This window comes from Rhincodon typus, chromosome 22, assembly GCF_021869965.1.
Source record: "Rhincodon typus isolate 14 chromosome 22, sRhiTyp1.1, whole genome shotgun sequence".
NCBI lineage: Eukaryota > Metazoa > Chordata > Chondrichthyes > Orectolobiformes > Rhincodontidae > Rhincodon > Rhincodon typus.
In genome coordinates, this window is record NC_063353.1 from 341,500 (window position 1) to 360,575 (window position 19,076).

The 19,076-nt window shown below is 40.0% G+C and overlaps 1 protein-coding gene across 1 annotated transcript in view; it reads right to left on the bottom strand.

The window, feature by feature from the left end:
- Positions 1-19,076, bottom strand: part of aldh1l2 (aldehyde dehydrogenase 1 family, member L2) — a 103,988-nt gene that overhangs the window by 30,979 nt on the left and 53,933 nt on the right. Inside the window, exons 7-14 of the mRNA XM_048610072.1 lie at positions 18,580-18,714; positions 17,344-17,469; positions 12,415-12,506; positions 12,081-12,228; positions 11,629-11,748; positions 11,307-11,434; positions 8,556-8,706; positions 97-167 (exon numbers count right to left, since the gene is read on the bottom strand). Coding sequence (XP_048466029.1) covers positions 97-167; positions 8,556-8,706; positions 11,307-11,434; positions 11,629-11,748; positions 12,081-12,228; positions 12,415-12,506; positions 17,344-17,469; positions 18,580-18,714 — 971 coding nt within the window. The remainder of the gene's footprint in view (positions 1-96; positions 168-8,555; positions 8,707-11,306; positions 11,435-11,628; positions 11,749-12,080; positions 12,229-12,414; positions 12,507-17,343; positions 17,470-18,579; positions 18,715-19,076) is intronic.

Sequence of the window (19,076 nt, forward strand, 5' to 3'; positions counted from 1 at the left end):
CGATAATCAGTCATCACATTCAAATTAACCACTGTTCACTCCAACATTAGATTTCCAGGCTGCCAAAATAACCATCAAATGAATTCACCATCTTACCCGAGTGGCTCCTTCTTTGTATATGTTAAATTACGATTGGGACGAGCTTGATTAATGGGGATTGTAGAACCCTAAACGATATCAAAAATCACACATTAAATTTTCATCTGGACACTTCTAAAAAAAAACTAAAATAGATTTTAAGTTCTTGAAGTGAACTGTTGCATAATGAGAAATGGTAATCCACGTGTGATCAAGAGAGTCTGACTACAGTCATACAGTCATACAGCATGAAAACAGATCCTTCGGTCCAATTCGTTCATGCTGACCAAATTACCCAAAGTAAACTAGTCCCATACCTATTTAAATGATTTCAGATGTTGTAACTGTACCTGCATCTACCACTTCCTCTGGCAGTTCATTCCAAATACGAACCACACCCCGTGTGAAAAAGTCGCTCCTCAGGTCCCTTTTGAATCTTTCTCCTCTCACCTTAACAATATGCCCTCTAGTTTGAACTCCCCTACCCTTGGGAAAAGACCTTTGCTATTCACTTTATCTATCCCCCTCATGATTTTATAAACTTCTATAAAGGTCACACCCCCATCTCCTACGCTCCAGCAAGAAAAGTCCCAGCCTATCCAGCCCCTCCTTATAACTCAAACCCTACAGTTCCGGCAACATTCTGGTAAATCTTTCTGAACCCTCCCCTATTTGATAATATCCTTCCTACTAGCAGGGTGACTAGAACTGTATACAGTACTCCAAAAGTTGCTTCACTAATGTGCCGTACAACCTCAACATGACATCCGAACTCCTATTCTTAACAGTCTGAGCAATGAAGGCAAGTGTGCTAAACACCTTTCTTAACCATGCTGTCTACATGTGACGCAAGTTTCAAAGAACTATGTACCTGAACTCCTAGGACTGTTTGACAACATGACCCAGGGCCCTATCATTAACTATATAAGTCCTTCCCTTATTTGTTTTACCAAAATACAATACCTCTCATTTATCTAAACTCCCCCTGCTACTCATCAGCCCAAATGATCAAGATCCCTTTGTAATTTTAGATAAGCTTTAGATAAACATTGTCGACTATGCTATCAATTTTGGTGTTATCCGCAAACTCACTAACCATGCCTCCTAAATTCTCATCCAGATTATTTATACAAATGACAAACAAAAAAGTGGACCCAGCATCAATCCCAGTGGAACACTGCTGGTCACAGGCCTGTAGTCCAAAAAAACCCTCCACCACCACCCTCTGTCTCCAACCATCAAGCTAATTTAGTATCCAATTGGCAAGCTCTCTCTGAATCCCATGTGATCTAACTTTACTAATTATTCTAACATGCAGAACCCTGTTAAAGGCTTTACTAAAGTCCACATAGACAACGTCTATACTCTGCCCTCAAACAATCTTTTTGGTTATGTACTCATAAAATTCAACCAAGTTTGTGACACACGATTTCCCATTCACAAAGCCATGCTGACTATCCTTAATCAGTCCTTGCCTCTCCAAATACATGTGAATCCTATCTATCAGAATCTCTCCCCTCCAACAATTTATCCACCAGTGATGTCAGACTCACCAGTATATAGTTCCCAGACTTCTCCATACAGCCTTGCTTAAATAAAGGCACATTAGCCACGCTTCAGTCCTCCAGCCCTCCAGCACCTCACCCATGGCTGTAGATGACACAATTATCTCTGTTAGGGGCCCTTTAATTTCTTCCCTAACTTTCCACAACATCCTGAGATACACTTCATCAGGTCCTGGAGATTTATCCACCTTTATGTTTTTAAGACTTCCACCACTGGTTGGAACAGTGGTCCATGTCCAAAAAAAAAAAAACATTCATCCCCACCAGGAATGTTTCTTTGCTTGTGAGCTCAAACACACACCATGTATTCTTGGAAAAATCGCCCACGAGCCAATGGATCCAATTAAAAAAAACTGATGTTTCTTGCGTCGGAGAGTGAGAGACTAGGAAACTGTATTGTCTGCCCAGTTCCAGAGTTCCAGTCATCACCTTGGGGCTGGAAAGGAACTGGCAGTGGGAGGGGGAGGGGAGAGCCAATTTTTGACCTGTGCTGTAGATCTCCATGACTGTGACTATGGCTCTACCTTGTTGCTTATCTGTGTTCTGCTAAAGTTACGTTATTAACAATAAATCGTTAATTTTTGTTAAAGTTATAAACTTGGTATCCAAAATCTGTTATTGTTAAAGTCTGGTTAGGAACATCTAGACAATGTAAACAAGTGTTAGGTAATCCATTTCAGACCGAAAAGACCATAAGACACAGGAGCAGAAATAAGGCCCTTTGACCCATCAACTCTGCTCCGCCATTCAATCAAGGCTGGTAAGTTTCTCAACGCTATTCTCCTGCTTTGAGCAAATGAACAAATGAAAAAGTACAGCACAGGAACAGGCCCTTCAGCCCTCCAAGCCTGTGTCGATCATCACACCCTAATTAATCTAAAAACAAACCTGCCATTTTTTGATCTGTATCCCTCTATTCCCTCCTTATTCATGTACCCATCTAGGTGCCTCTTAAATGTCTTCAATGTGCCCACTTCCACCACCTCTTCTGGTAGTGCATTCCAGGCTGCTACCACTCTCTGCGTGAAAAACTTCCCTCGCATATCTTCCTTAAACGTTCCCCCTCTGACCTTAAACCTGTGCCCCCTTGTAATTGAAACTTCAACCCTGAGAAAAAGCCTCTGACTATCCATCCTATCTATGCCTCTCATAATTTTGTAGACCTCTATCAGGTCTCCTCTCAGCCGCCATCTTTCCAGTGAAAACAATCCTACTCTTTTTAACTTTTCCTCATAGTCAATGCCCTCGAGACCAGGCTTTCTGCCCGTAACCTTTGATCCCCTTGATGTCAAGAACCTATCTCTCTCTGTCTTAAATATACTCAATGACCTGGCCTCCAAAGTCTTCTGTGGCAATGAATTCCCTAGATTCCCCACTCTCTGCCTGAAGAAGTTTGTCCTCATTTCCGTTCTAAAGGGTCTTCCCTTTACTCTAAGGCGCGAGTCCTAGTCTCTCCTGCTAATGGAAACATCTTCCCGATGTCCACTCTGTCCAGGCCATTCAGTATTCTGCAAGTTTGATTAGATTCCCCCTCATCCTTCTAAACTTCATCGAGTATAGAACCAGAGTCCTCAAATGTTCCTCATATGTTAAGCCTTTCATTCCTGGGATCATTCTTGTGAACGTCCTCTGAACACACTCCAGGGCCAGTACATCCTTCCTGAGGTATGGGGCCCAAAATTGCTCACAATATGCTAAATGTGGTCTGGCTAGAGCCTTATTAAGCCTCAGAAGAATATTCTAGTCCTCTCGAAATAAATGCCAACATTGTATTTGCCTTCCTAACTACTGACACAACCTGCAAGTTTACCTTAAAATAATCCTGGACTAGGACTCCCAAGTCCTTTTGCATTTCAGATTTCTGAATTTTCTCCCCATTTAGAAAATAGTCTATGCCTCTATTCTTCCTACCAAAGTGCATGATCTCACACTTTCCCACCTTGTATTCTATATAAAAGGTACTTTCTACAGGGTATGACGCTAAATACAGTGGATGTCCAAAGAGATTTGGAGGTTCAAGTGCAAGGATCCTTAAAACAGCACAAACTGGTGCAGAAAATAATCAAGAAAGCTCATGGAATGCTGGCCTTTATATCTAGGGGACTGGAGTACAAGAATGCAGAAGTTTTGCTGTGGCTATACAAAACCCTGGTTAGTCTCCACTTGGAGCACTGTGAGCAGATCTGGGCACCACACACTGGGAAGGATATACTGGGACCGGAGGGAAAACAACTTACGTTTACAAGTCTAATACCTGTTCTTCAGGTGTTAAGTTATGAGGGGAGATTATACAAATTAGGCTTGCTTTCTCTACAATATAGAAGGTTAGTGGGTGTTCTGATCTTCCACATGTTAACAGGAAATGATACAGTAGGTAAACTATTTCCACTGGGTGGGGATTCTAGAACTAGAGGATCTCGATTGAAAATCAAGCCCAGGCTTAATGAGCGATGTTAACAAGTACCTCCACACACAAAGGATGGTAGATGTTTGGAACTCTCTTCCACAAATAGCAGTGGATACTGGATCAGTTGTTAGTTTTAAATTGGAGACAGGAAAAGGTTTGTTGAGCGAAAATATTAAGGGATATGGGCCAAAGGCAGGTATATGGATGGCAAAACAGACTCAAAAGGCTGAATAGCCTATTCCTCCTGTTTCTATGTTTCTATATTGGGCTTTGCTCTCTATTTCTCTTTGGCTTTCACTGCTGTTGTTGACTTGTTCTGATAAATCTCCTTTCATTCTTCTAAACTCAGAAAGTATAGGCCTGCTCAATCAATCTTCATAAATCAGACCTCTCATCACTCAAATCAATCTAGTGAACCTTTCTCTGAACTGCCTCCAATGCAACTACATTCCTTACTTAAGTAAGGGATCAAAAACTGTATACAATACTCCAGGTGCGATCTCACTAATGCCTTGCACAGTTGCAACACTTTCCTACTTTTATGCTCTATTCCTTTAGCAATAAATGCCAAAATTCCAATTGCCTTCCTTATTACCTGCCATATCTGCACACTAGTTTTCAGTGATTCATGCACAAAACACCCAGATCCCTCTGCACTGAAGCACTCTGAAGCTTCTCTCCATTGAGATAATAAGTTGCCTTTCTATTTTTTAAACCAAAATAGATAACCTCATATTTATCCGCATCCATTGCTACATATTGGCCTATTTACCTACTTTATCCATATCCATTTGTAAATTTCTTATTTATTTATTGCAACTTACTTTCCCCAGCTATTGTAGTGTCATCTGCAAATTTTGTTATAGTACCTTCTAACCCTTCATCCAAGTCATTAACACAGAATGTAAATAGTTGAGGCGCGAGGACCGAATCATGTGGCACCTCACTAGTTACATCTTGCCAAACAGAAAAAGACCCAATTATCCCACCTTTCTGCTTTCTGTTGGTTAGCTAATCCTTTATTCAAACTAATAAATTACCCTAAACCCATATGATCTTACCTTCTACAGTAACCTTTTGAGCAATACCTTATCAAATGCCTTTTGGAAATTCAGATACACTACATCTACAGAATCCCCATTATCCTCTTTGATTGTTAAATTTTTGAAGAACACTCGCAAATTAGTCAAACATGATTCATCTTTTTTTAAAACCACACTGACTGATGGAATGCATTTTGACCTTCCAAATGTCCTGGTATTGCTTCTTTAATTATAGATTCTAATGATTTCCTAACCACAGATGTTAAACAAACTGGTCTATAGCTTCCTATTTTCTGCCTCCCGCCTTTTTGAATAAGGGTGTTATATTAGCATTTCTCCAAACCACCGGAACCTAACAAAGTGGTCCCACTGAGACATGACCAAATACAGGGAAGATTTTGTTTTAACAATAAAATGTAAGATTATTAACCAAAAGAAAAGACAAAATACAATAAACCAAACTATTTAACTTAAAACATAAATACAAAGAATTTTAAACACACAGTAAAAGCATTCCTTGATAAATTACAATCATAAACATACTTTGTACAGTATACAAAAGCACGCGCCTTTCTCACATTTATAACAGAGACGAAAAAAAATCTGTTCCTACTATCTCAATAGTTATGAGGCAAGTATGGCTTTAACTTCAAGACTGAAATTGCTGATAGCTTCTTCCTGGAGCTATAATACACCTGAACTTAAAGTAACCTCTTCAGAGTTTTATCCCAGCATTTTGGTCTGGGGACTATCACTAACTCCTTACTCAAAAGTTACTTATTTTTACTACATCCTCCCTTTCTCAGGGCCACTGCTTTCTTCAACCATTTCCAGCCAAGGAGTTCATTGCTAAAACAAGAAAAACTGAAAGAAAATGTCCTTCTCCAAGCTATGGATGTTTCCCTTAAGCTTAAGAAAATCCTAAATCTCAATTTCTAATAGACCTTAATGCACAATAGTTTACCTTGCTAAAAACAATGTATTCAAGAGGCGGACAGATATAGCAGTCAGGGCAAATGGGATCAAAGGTTATGGGCATAAAGCAGGATTAGGCTGTTGGATGATCAGCCATGATCATGATGAATGGCAGTGCAGGCTCAAAGGGCCAAATGGCCTCCTCCTGCTCCTATCTATGTTTCTATGTTTAATATGTTAAAGTAAATAAAAACTCATCAGTGCTGCCGAAGTTGCTCTCACAAACACTTTTCAAAGAAATCACATGGCTACAGAAATATTTACAAGTGAACTATTAACTTCAGACCCACAGAAAACCAATATGTCACTAACACAAAGCCAAAACCCAAACTTGAACCAAATGATATTAAAAATATATATACAAATCTGACAGTTTCTATATCAATATAAAGAACAGAAGAAGTGGCTGAAAGATTAATAAGGAGAAATAAAGTAAAGTATTAGAGAAAGCAAGCTAAAAACATAAGAACAAATGGCCAGAGTCTCCTTAGGTTTATTTAAATAGGGAAAGAATAAGCTATGTGAGCACTGGTCCTCTAGAATATGACTCTTAGAATTAATCATGGAAATGTAAGAAATGACATATGAATTCAACATATTTTGCATCTGTCTTCATTGTGGAGTATATAAATAACAGTCTAGAAATAACCGTGAATCAGAATGTGAAGGGGAGTGAGGGACTCAAAACAATCACAATCAATAGGAAATCACTGCTGAAAAAATTGTTAGAACTAAAGTCTAATAAGCTCTTTGGCCCTGATGGAGTTCATCCAGCCGAGAGATGTTCCAGAACCCTGGAAGAGGAAAGGCAACACTGCCTTCTGGACTCTCACTCTCGGATGCAGGGAACTGTGTCAATCCTTTCGACTATACTGCCTGTATGAATGACTTCCTGTGCTTATCCAACATGAAACTCTCACTGTCCATCCTACCATACCCCATCCCCCAAATGTGATTGCGCAGCTTGCGTCTAAACCATTCCATCTTTTACAAATTGCTTTTCCAATATGTTGGTTATAAAGAAAATTTGAAAATGTTAAAAGAAATGGTTGCTGGAAGGGTCCGATCAGATTTGAAAATAGCACATGTAATTCAGTAGTCAAGAAAAGATACAAAAAGCAGGAAGCTGTAAACCAGTTAGCCTGACATCTATCATAAGGAAAATGCTGAAATCTATTAAGGAGGATATAAAAGGGCATTTAGAAAATCTTAATGCAAACAGGCAGAATTAATGTGGTCTTGTAAAAGGAAAATCATGTTTGACAAATTTGTTAGAGTTTCTGGAGGAATTAACATGCAATGTACTGTACTTAAGATTCCCAAAAAGCATTTGACAAGGTACAACAAAGATTATTACCCAAAATAAGAGCTCATAGTACAGGGGTAACATATTTGTATGGACAGAGGGAGGGTAGCTAATAGAAAGCAGAGGAAAGGCATAAGTGGGTCTTTTTTGGGGTGACAGGAAGTAACAAGTTGGGTAATACAGAGATCAATGCTTGCGCAGCAACAATTTACAATTCTATATAAATTACTTGAATGAAAGGACTGAATGGATGGTTGCCAAGTTTGATGATGACACAAAGATAGATAAGAAAGTAATGTATGAAGTGGACACCAGGACTCTGGAAAGGTTTATAGGTAGGTTAAGCGTGTGGGGAAAACTCTAGCAGATAGAGTATAATGTGGAAAAATGTAAAGTTATCCACTTTGGCAGGAAAAATAGAAAAGCAGCATATCATTTCAATGGAGAGATTGCAGAACTGTAAGGTACACAGGGATCTGAGTGTGTTGACAAATAAATCACAAGTAGTTTGAGTACAGCAACTGATTAGGGAACATATGGAGTTTTCTTATTTATTGCAAATAGAATTTAAAAGTAGGCATGTTTTGCTACAAGTTGTACAGAATGTAAATGTACATACGATTTTGGTTTCATTATTAAAAAAGGGTTATAAATGTATTCAAAGCAGTTGGTTGGACATGCTGAGCTATCCATTGGAGATTTGAAGGATGATCTTATTGAAACATACAAGGTCCTATGGGGACCAAACAGGACAGACACTGAAAGCATGTTTTCCTTTGTGGGAGAGACTAGAACTAGGGGACACAGATTAAAAATAAAGATTTTCCCATTTAAGAGTGAGCTGAGAATTTTTTTTCTCTCAGAGGGTGTTAAGTCTTTGAAACTCCCTTCCACAGACAGCAGCAGACATGGGATAACTGCATTTTTTAAGGCCCAGATAGATGAATTTTTGACTAACAAAGGAGTCAAAGATTATTGGGATAACTGGGCATACAGATTTGAAGCCACATCAGATTGGTTATATCTTCCAAATTAAACAGCAGAATAGGCTTCACAGGTTGAAGGCATACTCTGCTCCTAACTTTTATGTATTAATGTGCATTAACAAAGAACTAGCATTCACTGTTTCCATTTTTTATAATAAGCAAATGGAAGATCGAAGGTGTGTGCTCATTCTGTACCTGGATCTTATCACACCATCCTGCAAAGTATCTGAATGTTTGAATGGACATTCCAACATGCGTCTTCAGAGCAAGTGTATACACAGCCCCTGAGTCAATGGCCTCAATGGTAGCCAGTTCTTCCTGGTGCTCCTGCATCAGATCTGCAAGTCTACAGTTGAACAAAGTAAACTCAGCAACATAGAAACTTTAAAATAAGAAGAACCTCCAAATCTCAATACATTGCAGGTGCCTAGTCTGCGATTTCTCATAGTGTTACAGGGTGCACTCTCGGCAAACAAGGATTCACCACATCCCTTTCCATTATAAAATATTGTCGCTGTAATTTCCTGTGGTAGTCTAATTAGGAAGTTACACTCAAAATTTTGCTCAATCATCCACCATTTTGTTGTTACTAATTTAAACCCAAATTTCCAACTATTCTTATTATAGTCATCTGGTTGCACAAAATGCGAGTATTTCTGAAAAAAAAGACACATTTAGTTGAAACTTTTGTGTTGCACTTATCAGGGCAATTCATAAAAATACTGTGCTGCATGAGAGGCGGAATGCTAACAGGTTGGCAGAAAGTTGCCATGAAGAATGCACCAATTAATGGTGAATGGCAGTTAATTGCCAGGCTTTGTTTAAGTTTTATACTAGGCAGGTTGACATGGATTTGATTAGGGCAACACCCTGAGGAATAAATCAGTATATGGCTAAGACCTATTTGGTTGAGTCAAAACAGGCACAGTAAATGTATATATTCTGTGCAGCACACTTGTGTGTGCTGGAAGGTACAAATACAAATGAGACATGAGGGGGGAGGTGATTACCTAGTGATGTTATCACTGGACTGTTAATCCAGAGACCCGGATAACCTTCTGGGGACCCGGGTTCAAATCCCGCCACGGCAGATGGTGGAATATGAATTCAATTAAAATATCTGGAATTAAGAATTTACTGATGACCATGAACCCATTGTTGATTGTGAGGAAAAACCTATTTGGTTCACTAATGTCCTTTAGGGAAGGAAACTGCCATCCTTACCTGGTCTGGTCTACATGTGACTTCAGACCCTCTGAACTGCCCTCTGGGGATTTAGAGATGGGCAATTAATGCTGCCTAGCCAGCAACACCCTCATCCCATTAATAAATAAAAAGAATTAACACATAGGGACCTGTCTTTTCAGACAGAAATTACACACATTGCACTTGTTTAAACAGTCCTGAAGAGGGTAATACCCAAAACATTGACTGCTCCTTGCCTCCAGATGCTGTCTGGCCTGCTGTGTTCTTCCAGCCACCTGTTTGTCTACCTTGGATTCCAACATCTGCAGGTTTTTTTCTCCTCTCTACGGGCAATGCCTAACCAATCAGAGTGAACCTGCCTGGTTTAAATTTAATTGGTGCGTTCTCTATGGCAACATGTTTACCAATCGGATTACAATGGCCAGCTAATCAGCACTCTCCTCTCATGCAACACAAATGTCAATTTTCCCGTTGAATCTGAAATAGTGTGAATTGCCCTGAGAGACAAAAATAATCAACAAAATGTGTCAGGCCCAAGTAATACCCAATCTCATAATCACAACTGGGAATACACAAATCATTCAGAGGCTGGGAATGATACAAATTCACATTGTATGTCCCTTCTTAAAGTGTGAATTTTCAAGCTGTCTATCATACATCCACTTTAACCATAACAAGCTTAAGAACATGTTATTGTGGAAGCATTTCAATTTTTCAGTAATTTGTTCTAAATGTATGAAAATGGTTTCCAAGACAATGTTCGCAAACTATTGAGTCCTGGAGCTGTACAGAGACTTTCAAGGGATCTGTAAATAACAAGCATCTGCTGACTGAGCACATCAGTGAACTGCAATGGTCAGGAATTAACACTGTGCTAAACTGGGAGACCAGAGCAGAGTGCAGCCACAGCATGGGCAGCACAGACTGAGTTGGCTGTCTCACTGACACTTTCTTTTGCGGGTGCGGTGACATCTGCTACTTAGATCTTTACCTTAGATGCAGTATTAAAACAACTTTTACAAGCATCTCTTTAACAATATGAGTTACATAATTTAGATGGGGGTGTGAAGAGATAATTAGGCTATTTGAGCTTTTCTCAACCAAAAAAATTGAAAACTACTGTTCTCAAATATTGTTGGTGGGGGGCACTGTATGGGGACAAACAAAAGGCAACTGCTCAGTTTGGCAATATTGGGCCAGAAAATGACAGTATCCTGAGGTGTCAATAAATCTCCTCCAGATGGGGGTGTCAGTTTGAGCCAAAATAAATGCAGGAAATTTGCAGGCGACAGGCTCTTTAGCTCAGAGTAGGTTTGAGCCAAGATGTGTTCAGGACAGGGAGAAAGAAGAAGGGAACTGAATATTTACATATTTACATACATAATGTTAGTTCCCATGCTTCCTTGATCTGGGTAATTGCTGTACTACTTGATTGTGCGTATATCAGGGTGAGAATACATAGCAAATTCCACCCAACCTTATAACAAACATAAATACAAAACAAATTTTTGCAAATCCGAAACAAATTTTCAATTTGATATCTGCAAGGATGCTATCGAACAGTCACAGCACCATATATGTGGAAAAACACATGTTCCTACAGCTCAATTTAGTTTTGTGCAACTGTTGCAACTCAACTGTTGAAGTTAGGAGTAACAACTAGTCTGCAAATCAAACAACTTACATTATAGTGCATATTCTCATATATTGTGAGTAATGGGAATGTCAGAAAAGCCTTACTGGTACAACAATCTGCCTCTGTCTCTTGCATTCATCTTTCCCCACTGTCCATTTTCAAAGGCATCTTTCGCTGCAGCCACAGCTCTGTCAACATCAGCAACTGATGAATATGACACCTCACAGATCACCTGCCAAACAGACCAATGAATTTACTAATTCACTATCAACAGCCATTACAAATTACAAGTATTCCCAATTATGCCAGTTATATTGCTGTCACTATCAGTTGTTCAGGACAAGGAAATAATTAGCACTGTCTTTGGTAAAGATGCCAGTCTATTTTGTCAGATGACTGAATCTCACTGGAAGATTGGTTACTCACAGAGCCATTGGTGGGATTGATGGTATTATATGTCTTCCCTTCCTCAGCATTTGTAAACCTGCCATCGATGAAGCACTGGTGTGGCATTTTCACAGTCATGTCATTTACATCCATCGTAACCTAAAAATTTAAAACGAATATCATAAATTGCAATGGCCTTCATTCTTGATCATCTTGGAAGACTGTCAGAATTTGAGGGTACAATCACAAACCTTTAACAAGATAAACAATAATTTGGAAATTCAATGTTGGAAGCCTTTCATTCAATGCAGTCCGTGAAAACTGCAACTTTAAAATGTCTTAATTCTAAGAGCTGCAGACTAATGACCCCAGTTCATCATGCTAACTGGAATGTGGCTTATCAATTGTAATTGTAATAAGTTCACGACTTTTTACAGAGGTTGAGAAACTGACTAGTTTGTTGATCGATGAACTGAAATTATGGCACTTACATAATCCACCTCCAGTTCTTCCTCTTTGTCCTCTCCTCTCAGTTTCCTCACAATCATTTGGATGAAATCCTCAAACTTCGTTGCCATGTAAACATCTTCATTTTGCAGCTGCAGGCCCTTGCATTTTTGTTTAATTTCTTCAACCAGCCTAAACATACACCGATGGCTTTACTCAAGCGGAGTGAATTTCATACAGAGTTTCAAGAGGATAAACTTGGTGAAATTTGCAAATGAAACTGGATATTCATTTGTTGGCACCTTGCTGAGAGGGTGAAGTATTGTGGCTCACACAAAGCTTCACACAAACACAGAGTTTAAAAAAAAAGATAGTTACCTGACAACATCCATGGAAGCTGCTCCAGATTTGAAGAAATCGGTGGTATCCTCAATGGTATCAACATTGCTCAGAATTGATTTCCAGATAGCCTGGAAGATAATAACAAAACAAACTTGCCTATGTATAAAAGTGAACATAATCCATTTTAGAAAATCTGTTGCAGTGACCCCCATACGTTAAGTTTTCCAAGATATGTCAAAGATTAGGGTAATACTGGGTTCCGGCACCTCACCCAATTCCACCTGGACAACTGGTCCACCTTCAAATACAAGTGACATACTGCAATGATCTTCTTCAGCTCACAAGAAACAAAAATACTGTTTACATAAAACTGGGTCTTTCAAGACTTGGGATTGAGGGATGGTACTAGAAATTTAGGGAATTGTAAACAAGCATTCCATGTCCCATATCATGACTTGAGCTGACAAGGGGCAAGTAACAATCATGCCACACAAGTGTTAGACATTGTCCACCTCCTAAAAGAGAGAATCTAACCATTGCCCTTTGGTATTCAATGGCATTACTGTTACTAAAACGCCACGATCAACATCCTGAAGGCTACCACTGGCCAGAAACTTGACTATCTATATAAATATTCCAGCTACAACAGGGGGTCAGTGTTTAGGAATCCTGCAGCAAGCAACTCACCACCTGACAGCTTAAAGCCTGTCCACCATTTACAAAGCACAATTCTAGAGTCTGATGGAATACTCCCCACATGCCTAGATGATTGCAGCTCCAACAACACTCAAGAGGCTTGACACCATCCAGAATAAAGCAGACTGCTTGTTTGACGCCACATTCACTCCCTCCAACTCCAATGCTCAGTAACAGCATTGTGTACCATTTACAAGATGCGCTTCAGAAATTCACCAAGGCTCCTTAGACAGCACCTTCCAAATTCACGACTACTTCCACCTAGAAGGAGAAGGGAACAGATAAATTGGAATACCACCATCTGCAAGTTCCCCTCCAAACCACTCACCATCCTGACTTGGAAATATATCACTTCCTTCAGTGTCATTGGGTCAAAAATCCTGGAACTCCCTTCCCAATGGCATTGTGGTTGTACTTATACCAACTGGTAACAGTTCAAAAACTCAGCTCACCATCAGCCTCTCAAGGGTAACAAAGCTTGGGCAATAAATGCTGGCCCAATAAGTGGTGCACAAATCTCATGAATGCATGAAACAAATGTTACACCCTTCTTCAATCCTATTTATAAGCCCAGCAATGACACACCAGTTTAACCTTAATGGTGGGGAAGTTTTTAGAAATGACCATTCAGGACAAAATTAACAGTCACTCACCCAACTGAGTGAGAGAGGGCCAACAGAAGTTTGTTAAGAATGAATTGTGCTGAATTAACTTTCTCATGTTTTTTGATGAGATAAGAGAGGGTTGATGAAGATTAATGCCGTTGATGTGACGTACATGCATTTTCAAAGGGCATTAAAGTGTTACACAACTGATTTCTAAGAAACATTTGAACTCGGTGCAAACGGACAGTGACAATCTGGATATAGAATTGGCTGAGCGACAGGAAATAGAACAGTGGTCATCAGTCGCTTCAAACTGAAGTACTGTGCAAAGTAGGAATTCCCAAGAGTCCATGTCAGGGTCCCTCCTCTTACTGATCTCAAGGACCTAAACCTTGATGTTTGGGCAGAATTTCATATTTTGCAGATGTAAACTGTGAGGAGGATAGTATTAAAAAGAAAAAGGACATAGAAGTGGGATGTGTAACAGATGAAACTGAATGCAGAGAAGTGTGAAGTAATTCATTTTGAAAGAAACAGCAGCCCAAGGCAATACAAAAGAGGACAATTCTAAAGGGGTGCATGAGCAGAGGGACCTTTAAATTGAAGGTGACAGGGCAGGTTAAGAGAATGATTGATAAAACATACAGGATTGTGGACTTTATCAACGGAGTCATAAAAATACAAAAGCAAGGAAGTTGTGATAAATATATATAAAACCAGATCAGCTGCAACTGGAACATTATGTACAGTTTTGTGCACCACATTTTAGGATCGGTGTGAAGGTTCAGAAATGATTCAAGGGTAATTACGGATGAGCAACAAATGGTGGTCTTGCCAGTGCCGTTCACATCTCACATCATATTTTTTTAAAAATGGTTCTAGTTGAACTTTGGTTACATTGACAAACCAGAGACTGGGGTTGTTCTCCCTGGAGAAGAGTAGGTTGAGAAGAAACTTGATAAAAATGTTCAATTAAATTAGTCTGACAGGATCTCCCTCCAACAAGTCTGTGCTGACTATCCCTAATCAATCCCTGTCTTTCCAAGTATTGCTTAATCCTGTCCCTCAGAACTTTTTTCCAATAACATCCCTACCACTGATGTCAGACTAACTGATCTGTAATCACCTGGCCAGTCCCTGCTGCCCTTCTTGAACAAGAAAACAAAATTAGCTATCCTCCAGTCATCTGGCACTTCACGGGTAGCCAACACAGTATCTCTACGAGGGCCCCAGTAACCTCCTCCTTTGCCTTCCATAGTAACACGAGCTACATTTCATCAGGCCTCGAGGATTTATGCACCTTTATGCCTAATACCTCCTCCTTACTAAACTTAACACTGTCATAGTCATAGATTCATAAAGTCATATAGCACAGAAACAGACCCTTCAGTCCAACCAGTCCATGCCGAACATAATCCCAAACTAAACTAGTCCCACCTGCCTGGTGCTGACCCACATCCCTCTAAACCTTTCCTGCTCTAGAACCTCACCATCCCAACAAAAATTTCCAGCTACAACGTCATTCCCCTTTATGAATCTATTAGGTAAGGGAATCAAGATTTGTCAGGGTAGATGGGAAAGTGGAATTCAAAACACAAACGGATCAGCCTTATAGAATGGGGACTAGGCTAAGGGGCTGAATGGCTGACGTCTGTTTCTAGTTCATATGTTTGTAATTGGGTTAGAGAACCTCAGGATTATACAGGATGTTAAGTTTCAAAATAATTTGATTGGGGGCGGCACAGTGACTCAGTGGTTAGCACTGTTGCCTCAGTGCCAGGGACCTGGATTCAATTCCACCCTCAGGCGACTATCTGTATGGAGTTTGCACATTCTCCTTGTCTGCATGGGTTTCGTCCGGCTGCTCCAGTTTCCTCCCACAGTCCAAAAATGTACCGGTGACATGGATTGGGCAGACTAAATTTCACAACGTGTCCAGGGATGTGCAGGCCAGATGGATTAGTCATGATAAATGTGGAGTTACAGAGACAGAGTAAGGGGGTGGGTCTAAGTGGGATGCCCTTCAGAGGGTTGGTGTGGATTTCATGGGCCAAATGGCCCGCTTCTACATTGTAGGGATTCTATAACACAAAAGTGATCAGAGAAAGGGATAAAATCAGTGTTTTGTGAATAGAGTTTGAGTTGGAAACCAAAGACAATGGCTTCCAGTCTTGTCAATATTGAACTGAAGGAAGTTTCTGTTCATTCAATATGATCAGTTTTAGAACACAGAGGCAGCACAGTGTTCGAGTAAGGTGACAGTAAGACACAACTGGATGCCTTCAGCATACTTGAGACCTGACTCAATATCTTTCAAGTTTCAATTTCTTTCAATTCAAAGGAATCAAATTCCTTTGATTCAAAAAAGGAATATTACCTTTTGTTGAACAGCTCCACAAGTAACAGTTTGCCTTCTGAGGCAGGAAGTAGATAGCGTCGACAGTCGGAGTCTTCTTCCCCAGAGTTGAAATGTTTAGTACTAAAGGACACACGTTTAAGGTAAGAGGGGGAAAGTTCAAAGGACACATGAGGGGCAAGTTCTTTAAAAAAAGAGTGGAAAGTGCCTGGAATGCGCTGCCAGGCGTAGTGGTGGAGGCAGATACAATAGGGCCGTTTAGATAAGCACAAGAATAAGCAAGGAAAGGAGGGATATGGACCAACAGCAGGCAGAAGGGATTAGTTTAACTTGGTGTCATGTTCAGCACAACATTGTGAGCCAAAGGGCCTGTTCCTGTGCTGTACTGTTCTATGTTCTATGCTCCACCTTTGCATCATCCTTGAAACATAAATATGCAATTTAAACATCCAGAATTAAGGGGAAGCATTACTCTCAGAGCCCTGGAAATCTGATTTAGTCAAATAGCATTGCAGAATTATATTGGAGTTTGTTATAGTTGGGGTATCCTTGGACCGCCACAGTTATGTCCTGTAACTTCCCTGATTCCTAGCATAAGGCATGCATAGTCTCATCCAAACTCAGAGGACCCAAGGAAATGCTTCCATGTGGTATATCTTTTAAAAATGAGTAATGAAGAAAGAAATGTGAGTTTTCACAAATATAACTAGGTATTTGTTTCAAAGCAAAGTTTTCCAGCCCACCAAAGGTGGGCTTGTCTATATCAACATAGTCCATTGTTTGTCTAACTCTAATCCAAATAACCTGAAAATCTTTGCTGCAATTACTTCCACTAAAAAAAATCCCAGACGTTTATCAAAACCTGCAATTAAGACCTTGATAAGCAGCAGTGAGTCCCACAAGTAACTGATGCAGTATTCCCACAATATCATAAATAGCAATGAAGCCAATGAGGGAAGAATACTGGTGAGGATTCTGGGAAAACACGCTGTTAAGTTCTCTTTCATTCTGAATTATTCTTATTTTTCAGTAATTCACACTTAGCTCAACAACACTTAACCATAGCCCCACCCCTGCATCTTTCTACCATTCACCTGCCAATCAATGACAATTTGGAGTTTTTTTGGATGTTGAACAGAACATCCTTAAAATATAACATGACAGTGAACAGCCCCACTAAAGAATGAGACAGTCCGATAGAGTGGGGCAGATAACAAAGAGAAGCACATTAAGACAAAGAAGCATCCTTTTTGTTCAGGGATGTGTAGATTGCTAATTCCATTCTAATTCCACAGAATCTGAATTTACCTTTATATTCTCTGCAACTTTCTTTTCTTCTTCAGTCAGTTCCACAGTGACAGTCTCACCAGATGAGAAATATTTGGAGGCAGGAATCATTTTCCCATCCTCAAACTGAAGGTTTCGAACCACCAGCTGCAAAACACAACACTCACCACTCATCTAAGATACCAAGTGTAGGTATACCACCAAAAGAACTGAGCGACCTCATGACTTTCTCTATGAACTGCCACTATACAACACCAAACCAAAAGCTTCCAAGGCAACGCTGTATTTGATAAGATCAGCTAAGACAATCCTCAGGCAATTAATGGCTCAGAATTCTGCATCCACTAGTTGGTATGTCAGTAACTAGGGGTCACAATTTCAAGATTGTCAGCAAGTAAGTTAGGATGCAGCATGGTCGGTCAGTGGTTAGCACTGTTGCCTCATAGCACCAGAGACCTGGGTACGATTCCACCCTCGGGTGACTGCCTGTGTGGAGTTTGCATGTTCTCCTCGTGTCTGCGTGGGTTTCTGCCGGGTGCTCCAGTTTCCTCCCACAGTCCAAAGGTGTGTAAATTGGTGGATTGGGCATGCTAAATTACCCACAGTGTTCAGGGATGTGTAGATTAGGTGCATTAGCCATGGAGAATGAGACTAGCTGGGCAGCTCTTTCAGGAGTTGGTACAGACACAATGGCTCAAATGGCCTTCTTCATACTATAAATTTTATGGTTCTATAATGATTCTATGATTTGGAACCAAGAAGCTGGTCCACTTGGATGGGCAGGGTCTAGCAGTGAACTGACTTTTTCCATATGTTGTTTGACACTATGTGGTTTAACTATGCAGAATGGACAGTACATGGCAGAGAGGGAGCTGCACCATTGAACAACTGCCATAAAAACGGAAAACAGAGAAAATCAATCACTATTAAACAAAGTTCAGGCATTCTAGGATTTGAAGCATCTCCTTTAAAAGGACTCCATTATTTTCCAGGCGCTCATTGCTTCTGGCCTTATACATTTACAAATAACCTGACAGAAATTTTTTACCAACAAATACTTGGGCTGCAACTTGTTCCTATCATTAATTCTAAACTGATTATAATTCATAAACAAACTTACTTGGCTTTTATCATAATTGCTATTACTTTGCTTTGGAGAAACTCATATTTCACTACAAGGATCTGAAGAAATTTAGGCGTCTTAGATTTAGAAAAATCATCCCTTTACTATGATAGGTCAGTGTAATAAAGTCTTACCATATTTCCATCATTGCCAAAGAGCACCAGTCCATTGCTGGTTACTAGACCAGGCTTGCTGGCACCGCTGATCTCCAATGGCTGGCCTGATGGTACTGCTCCTTTATACATGGAGGAACCATACAAGGTGATTGCCTGAAATGGGCAAGAAACAATACATAACTGTTAGCTGATGCACTGCAAAAACCAAATAATCTCTTAGATAAAAAAAAATCACTCAGTGATCACTACATTATAAACAAATTCAGTGGCAACTAGATATTGTCCTTTTGTAAATTGTTGTATAATGTATTCACAGTGATTCAAGTGCATTCGATCCTGGGGCTTTGTCTAACTTCAGTTTCTAAGGTTTTGGAGTAGATCTGTAGCTCGGGTTGTGGGTGTTGAGGTTGGTTGGCTCGCCGAGCTGGTTTGTTGTTCCGCAGACGTTTCGTTACTGTGCTTGGTAACATTCTCAGTGCAGCCTCTGATAAAGCGCCGGTGTGTTTTCCCGCCCG